Source organism: Aphelocoma coerulescens, chromosome 7 (genome assembly GCF_041296385.1).
Source record: "Aphelocoma coerulescens isolate FSJ_1873_10779 chromosome 7, UR_Acoe_1.0, whole genome shotgun sequence".
Lineage (NCBI taxonomy): Eukaryota > Metazoa > Chordata > Aves > Passeriformes > Corvidae > Aphelocoma > Aphelocoma coerulescens.
The window spans coordinates 19,929,521-19,937,719 of record NC_091021.1 but is presented as its reverse complement, the minus strand read 5'-3'; the positions used below and the strand labels follow the sequence as shown (position 1 = coordinate 19,937,719).

Below are 8,199 nucleotides of genomic sequence, written 5' to 3'. Positions count from 1 at the left end.
ATGTCTGGAGTTTTTTAGTATCTTCATGACTGCAGCAATGAATGTATTAAGCAACTCTGAAAAAGTGAACAGTAGTTACAAATGACAACTCGATCAATAATATTTCTATTTCAGAATATTTAGTAACATGTATCTGTGAAATCTTGCTCATAGCTGTCTCACTGAGGGTCAGATTCTGCTGTCCTTACTCATGTCAATTTATTACATTGCATGTAATCTTACTGATTCAACGTGGAGAATGATGGCAAAACATGACCATAGTGACTAAGAGCAACAGTTGCTTCTTTCAGTCTTTGACAGCTGCAAGAGCAACTCTGTTTTTCCAAATTCCGACCCGTAAGAGTATGTACCTATATTTAGCTAGCGAGATTAAGTTGCAGAGGCTTCACACAGGGCAAAAAGCACATTGGTCTGCCTTTTTTACAGACAAACCTTTGGGCAGACAACAGCTAAAGGTTTCTACTCCCTCCCCTTTCCCAAGTGTTTGCGAAATGGATTCCCAAAGGGAACTCACTGAAGAGCTCAGACTTTACCAATCCACCCTCCTTCAGGATGGCCTCAAGGAACTCCTTGAAGAGAAAAAGTTTGTAGATTGCTCTCTAAAAGCTGGTGACAGAAGCCTGCCTTGCCACAGATTGATTCTGTCGGCATGTAGCCCTTATTTTCGTGAGTATTTCTTATCTGAGCAAAATGAAGAGAAAAAGAAGGAGGTAGTTCTAGATAATGTTGACCCCAACATCCTGGATATGATTGTCAAATACCTTTATTCAGCAAGTATTGATCTCAATGATTCTAACGTGCAAGATATTTTTGCTTTGGCCAGCCGCTTTCAGATCCCTTCTGTATTCACTGTGTGCGTCTCCTATCTTCAGAAGAGGCTTGCTGTTGGTAACTGTCTGGCCATCCTTCGATTAGGTGTCCTGCTTGATTGCCCAAGACTTGCATTTTCTGCCCGTGATTTTGTTTCAGATCATTTTGTGCAGATCTGCAAAGAAGAGGACTTCATGCAGCTTGCCCCGCATGAACTTATCTCAGTTATTTCACCTGACAGTTTAAATGTAGAGAAGGAAGAACTGGTATTTGAAGCAGTAATGAGATGGGTCCGAACAGACAAGGAGAACAGAGTAAAGAGCCTGGGGGAAATTTTTGACTGCATACGTTTTCGTCTTATGCCAGAAAAATATTTCAAAGAACAGGTTGAGAAGGATGATATAATTAAAAGCAACTCAGACCTTCAGAAAAAAGTAAAGATTATTAAGGATGCTTTTGCTGGGAAACTGCCTGACTCTAGCAAAAGCACAGAAAAGTCAGCCAAAGGAGAGGTGAATGGCGATGTAGGAGATGAAGATTTATTGCCTGGCTACCTAAATGACCTTCCCAGGCATGGCATGTTCGTCAAAGACCTGATTCTTCTGGTTAATGACACTGCTGCAGTAGCCTATGATCCTCTTGAAAATGAATGCTACTTAGCAGCCCTCGCAGAACAGATTCCCAGAAATCATTCCAGTATAGTCACCAAACAAAATCAGGTCTATGTTGTTGGAGGACTGTATGTAGAAGAGGAGAACAAGGATCAGCCTTTCCAGTCATACTTCTTCCAGGTACAAGCTTTATAATTGTTGGTATAATAATAGGTGCTTATAAGGGTTATTGAAAAGTGTTCTGAGTTGCTGCAAGTGGGTTGTCTAGTCTCTTTGTATGGTGATGGAGAGAAGTATCTAGAGAGAGTTATTTTTGTCTCAGAGAGAGAAATGAAACTTGAGGGACTTGCATCTTCTTTTTCAAGATTATCCCCTGGTGAGATCTCAGAAAATATTAAAAGGATTAATATATTCAGTGTAGGCACTGGCTTTCATTAAGGCCCAAATTTTTCATGGTACAGATGTCTAAGTCTAATAATTTTTGTAAAATACTTTTCATGTATTTCTGTTAACTTTGATGAAAGTTGGGAGTGCTTTAGCTGGTTTAGATCTAATGAGATGACTTTCTTCTATTGCATCTGAAATACTTTCATGACAGCAGTAATGTGTGTGTTGTAAGTGTGATTTCTGTCACTAAAATTGCAGAAGTCCTTCTTGTTATATCTACATTTGAAAGCCTAAGGGCCATACAATAGAGGCAGAAGGTTTTTTTCTCAGCAAACTGTCAGTGTCAGTACACTACATGTTTCAACTGAGTGTAATGTTATATCTTTGTAAATCTGTATAAGGCTGATTAATACTAACTGTAACTCCACAATATATTTCAGGAAGATTAGCAAAAATGGAGCTTGGCATGCTTATACCATGAACTAAATCTGTTGTGTTTTTAGCTATGTGCTTTGGTGTATATTTAAACTATTTTGTGATGAATTATGCAATATGCTGCTGGCCATGTCCTGTCTTTAGGCACACTGGCCTGAAAGAGTAAAAGTAAGTCCTGTTTCAATATGAAAAAAAGCACAGTAATAAGCAGTGATAGAATTTTTAGACCTTCAGATATTTAAAAATGCAAATATTATTTATAGGAGTATGGCTCACTGATTTCACAAAGGAGAGACTTGGTTTTGGACATTGGTGCCATCTGTTGAAAGGGAAGTCTTAGTTTGTAGAGGAGGGATTAACACTTTCATTTCCTTATGTAGGTATAAAACACTAATCACTGAAGTGAAAGACTGGTTACAGAAATATTCTTCCAATACAAATAACATGTTGATGTCATAATGTGTATTTAGTCCAGAACTAAGTAAGTCTCAGGCTACTAGATAAACCTCAAGACTGATACTAAGAATTGATGAAGTTTTCAGAATTCTACTTTATATGTCAACATCCGTTTCCTGAAATCATTTTGTTTGCTTGTCGTCTTTTTAAGCTTGTTTGCTGCTGCTATTCCCTACAGTTAAAATACTTGTCTGCGTTACCCATGTGACTGTTGTTTCCTCTAAAATATTAATGTGGTACCAAACCAGTATTCACTTGCTGATCTTCCTTTCCCCACCAGTGAAGCATTGTATTTGGTAGCTTGCAACCTGGGAGGAAACAAGGCTACCACTGGCTCGAAAATGCATGACAAGTTGATGCCTTGTCAGCATGTCATTGTGAAGACTGATGTACTAAGTGAGCTGTGATCTCTGAGGGGTACATCCTCTCATTACCCCACCCAGATCCAGCTACTGGGGAGATCCATGCCCGGGAACTACATTTCACTGTTGAAATAAAACTTTCTGTCCAACAGGGGTGGTCTGTCAAGTTTGGGAGATGCATTTAGCAAGGAAACCTTGACTGTGGAATGTACTTCTGGAAGAAGAACATCACCAAGCTAAACCCTGAACTTTATTTTGACTGAACTTTCTTTTGCTTTCTGTCAAATGCCTTTGTACCCACACAAACTCTTATCTTGCCCTCTCTTCCTGTACCAATGTCAAGCAAATATATATGTAGTAGGTGTGAGAAAACAATTCATTTTGAACATTAGAGATAATTCAGGTTCAATTGTACATTCTCAGATCAAAATAAAAAATAAGCACCAGAGTTCTAGGAAAATGTTTATTTTTTTCTTCTGTCCTCCTGCTGCTGCTTTTCCTTAGGTGTTTTCAGCATACTGAATGTGAATTGAGACAGCCCTGAGAGTACTGCAGTAGAAATTACATCAATATTACTGCCAAGAGAGCTGCAGTGATTACCTATTTTGCATAAGAGTGAAGTCTTTTATTCATTGTGTCTTCAGAGACCTCACAAACTTATGAGGGTATTTGTGATGAAACACATAGCTGTTGCTCTAGGGATTGCAAAAGAAACATCTGTGCCATTTGCAATGTGATGGCTCCTGATCGGTAAGGACTGTGTAAGCATGTCTGGCATCTCACTGTAGTGATGAGCACAACCAGGTAAACATTCAAGTGTGGAAGTGCAGGCGTGTCTGCTCCCTTGGGCAGGAAGAAGAACCACTTGTTCTTTCCTACATGATAGGGAACCAAGAGTGAGGGACCTTTATAAGGAAGAAGAGCTTAATAAAGAGGCAAGGAAACAGTGAGGGTGAGCAGACACAAAGAGTTTTATGGCATTGACTCTGCTAGACCTCAGCACTATGAAACATGGGTGGGTAGAAGACATCATTCATTAGCTGCACTGAGGGAAGGGTGGGTTGTTCAAGCAAGGAGATTTGCTGTTGAGAGGCACTGAGTGCCAATAGATAAATTCTGTGGAACAATATCCACTGTGTGGATTTTTACTCTTTGCCTTTCCTAATCCTTTCTGTTCTGATGCTCTTTCAGCTGGATAGCATTGCTGGTGAGTGGGTTGCCCTTCCTCCACTGCCATCAGCCAGGTGTCTCTTCGGCCTGGGAGAGTCAGACAACAAGATCTATGTAATAGCAGGCAAGGACCTTCGCACTGAGGAGTCGCTAGATTCAGTATTGTGCTATGACCCTGTGTATGTTTCAAATTTAATTATGCCCACTGAGGACATGTAGATGGCCCATTGTTAGGTTTTGTCAACTAACGGTGATCTTCTTGTTCCAGGGCAATGAAATGGGGTGAGATCAAAAAACTACCCATCAAAGTATATGGCCATGCAACTATCTCAAACAACGGATTGATATATTGTCTTGGTGGAAAAACTGATGATAAGTGAGTTTCTAAGTCTTTTCATCAGTTAATAACATTATCTTCTTGGTCCTTAATAGATAATATGTCCTCACACTCAGAAATGAGTGTTTTCTGCATCTTTTCTGTATCTCTGGATTAAGGTTGGTAAGAGTCTGGCATAGGGGAACACATTATGGTGTGTAGGATATATTTTTTCGTGATAAGGTAAATTACATATAAATTGTAATCCAACTTGTTATTTTAATAACCATACTTACTTCCAAGGCAAATTTTATTTATACTGCAGACAAATTAGTACTACATAGCTATGAGGACCTTCACTGAAAGTATTCTTTCCTTTCAGATAGAAATACCTAGGTGCCCTAGAATTACTGTCTCAGTTTTTCCAATTTTCTGACCTGTGATACCTGTTATACCTTAATGGGTATAACATCAGGAAAATAAAAGTTTTCACTCACACTGAACACATGGTGGTAATTTTTAAGTGTTTGTTTAGGGGATATTTAAGATAAAAGTTGGTCATATCAGCCAAAACACCATCATAATCTTACCTTTGCATAACCTTTGCTCTATATTCCTCCACAAATCCATCTGAATACAGTATGCTGGGAAAGGATGATGTCTTTCTCCTCAAAGATACAGTGAAATTGCTGGTGTAATATAAACTGCATTTAGCATGTGATTTAGTCCTATGGATGTGATTAGTGCGTTGTAGACATTGCAAGGATTCTCAGATTAGATACAAGAAAGGATCTCAAGGAGAGGAGAGAGGCAGTATAGATAAGCCCATACAGTCTACCCCGACTAGAACAAGTCAAAAGTTCATCAGAAATGATCACTGGTTTTCTTTTTCTTCCCCAGGAAATGCACTAATAGACTATTTGTGTACAATCCCAAGAAAGGAGACTGGAGAGACCTGGCTCCAATGAAAGTGCCTCGCTCGATGTTTGGAACAGCCATCCATAAGGGCAAGATTGTCATTGCAGGTGGTGTCACTGAGGAAGGCCTTACTGCATCTGTTGAAGCTTTTGATCTGACCACCAATAAGTGAGTGCAATATTCAAGCTATTTTAAGCAAGTGTTTTATCATCTAGGGTTTTAGGAACTCTGAGGTAAGAGTCACAAAGCTATTCAGGTACCTACACTCCCACTGAGACATTTGCAACAACAGCAGCAGTTTACAGAGCCTGTTTCTAGACATTTTTCCTGCACCTGCACACACTCACATTATTATGCCAATGCCACTTGAAATAAATATGTGTTTTGGAAGCTATAGGGGAAAATGAGAATAACTGGGGAACAATATGTCCATATGAAGCATATTACTGAAGAATCAGGGAATCTGTAAGAAGTCCCTGTGAAGAGATGTCATAACAGTGTAATAGTGTCACTTAAGAGTTGCAGAAGTCCCTGAGGGGATAGAGACACTGGAACTTACTGCTGATAAATCTCAGAATTTTTTTCTTTTACTAAACCATCGTCTTGATACCTGATGTTGCCCAGACAAGTATTTTAGTGCATTTAGTTGACAATATTTCTCATGTGTTCAACTTGACTTTTTCTTTTCATCCTTAGATGGGAGATTATGTCTGAATTTCCCCAAGAGAGAAGTTCCATCAGTTTAGTCACTTTAAGTGGAGCTTTGTATGCTATTGGAGGCTTTGCAATGATTCAACTTGAATCTAAAGAATTCGCACCTAGTGAAGTCACTGACATATGGAAGTAAGTTTAATTTTAGTCACTCTTTCCTGGTCAAAAGCCTTATATAAAACTGAGGTTTGTAGACACTGGAGGCTAACACTATTTTTCTATTTAACTCTGAAAATGATCCATAGCACAAGTTGTAAAGCACTTGTTGACAGATAAAAAAGTTTGTCAGAAAGTAACAAATAAACATGAGATTTGGATCTAATGACTACTTCCACCTACTAATTATTTGACCAGTCCAAGTCATGATCTTCAGCTTCTTTAGAAGAGTAAATTGCCATCTCTTGGCAGGTTTAGCCTTGCCAATAAAAACATTCTCTTGTGACACTGTGATGCAAAAAAGCATGTATACACAGAGGCCTGTACATACTGATGTGTCGATAGTCAAATGAGTAACTGTTCCAAGAGAATCACAAGTCCCTATCTCCTAGATTTTTTTGAGCTAATCACAGCAGCAGTGATGAGACATCATATCTCTGCTGCAACTCTTGGTTGCTAGTGTAAATTCAGAAGTTTCAGTTGTCAGTAGGAACAAAAACCCCCCACTTTTACATGCAAGAATCTGAAGAAATTCAGAAGGGATGCTTAAGGAGGAAGTTTTTAGATGGTAATTAAAGCATGACACAGGCCAACAATAAGCTTTAGGGACCAGGAAAAGAATAACTTGCGTGCAAGAACATCTTTCTGTTCTGGAGTAGAGGACAAAAGCAGCCTTTCGCAGCACCCTTCAGCACATGGTTGCTACAAGCCTTTGCAACAGGTGGACTATCCTCCTTTTCATGTATGTGTGCTGAAGCATCAAACTCAAATTTAAAGAAGCTATTTTCTAACATTTTTTTAAATGCAGGTATGATGATGAGAAGAAGGAATGGATTGGCATACTGAAAGAGATCCGATATGCTACTGGAGCCTCCTGCCTGGCCACACGCTTAAACCTCTTCAAGTTATCAAAACTGTAAACAAAATGCTGGAAGATAGGATATGGTGAGGGAGCTTTGATAGGCTCTTCTGGTTTTGTTGCATGAAAATGTCCCCAAATTGTACAGTTTTGTAGCAGCATACTAGTCATACTGGTAACTGTTAAATAGTTCATTTGTCTGGCCACTTCTTAAGGTACTCCTAGCTAACCAGCAACCACTGGATTTTTGCCAGCATTTAAATTTCTGAAGAATTATAAACTAATGTTGAAGAGATTCAGATTTTGGCAAGAACTCAATTTTTCGCCCTGTGAAATTACAAGCAACACTAGTTAAACTTCCTTGCACTCAATACAATCCAGGTATTAGTGGCTTATCCTCCAAACAATGCCCATGAATTAATTGTTAAGTTAAATACAACTAATAGGTAGCTAATTTTATTCTAACTACTGTTTGTATGGCTGGATTTCCCCTCCTAGTAATGTATGTAAATCCTGCACTCTTCAGCAAAATCTTGGAAATATTTTCATCACAGATCTCAAAAAATAATTTAGCTTGGACTTGAAATGAATGTTGAAAACAAAAGTGGCTTAATACTATGTGGCCTAATAAATGCCAGTCTCAGCCAAAGCTCTACTAGTAGACAGAGAGAGGAAAGAGAGAGAAGTTCACAAGGTTAGTAGCTCTACTGTTTCACCTACTATGTTTAGACTTCTGATAACAAGGATTTTCCACTTTTTTTATGCTTTTATATTTATTTCCAAAGCAAATATTTTATGGAAGTTTTTCTCAGAGATCTGAGGCCAATAAAAAGCATTCATGAAAAAGTGCTAAAACAATTATCAGCAAATACCTGTGACACAGAGGACTTTTTCATTTACTATATAGTTTATGCATTTTGACGTTGAAACTTTTAACAATTAAACTTTGTTTTTAAAACTATAAAAATATCACTTGATGGTGTCTTTTTTTAGTGATTAGCTCATCTT

At 38.4% G+C, this 8,199-nt stretch overlaps 1 protein-coding gene across 1 annotated transcript; it reads left to right on the top strand.

The window, feature by feature from the left end:
* Positions 1-110: 110 nt before the first annotated feature.
* On the top strand, positions 111-8,158 carry KLHL41 (kelch like family member 41). The gene is made up of 6 exons (XM_069020714.1): positions 111-1,601; positions 4,253-4,410; positions 4,500-4,607; positions 5,448-5,633; positions 6,162-6,308; positions 7,141-8,158. The coding sequence occupies exons 1-6, from the start codon at positions 252-254 to the stop codon at positions 7,250-7,252; spliced, it is 2,061 nt and encodes a 686-aa protein (XP_068876815.1). The 5' UTR covers positions 111-251; the 3' UTR covers positions 7,253-8,158.
* The last annotated feature ends 41 nt before the right edge of the window (positions 8,159-8,199 follow it).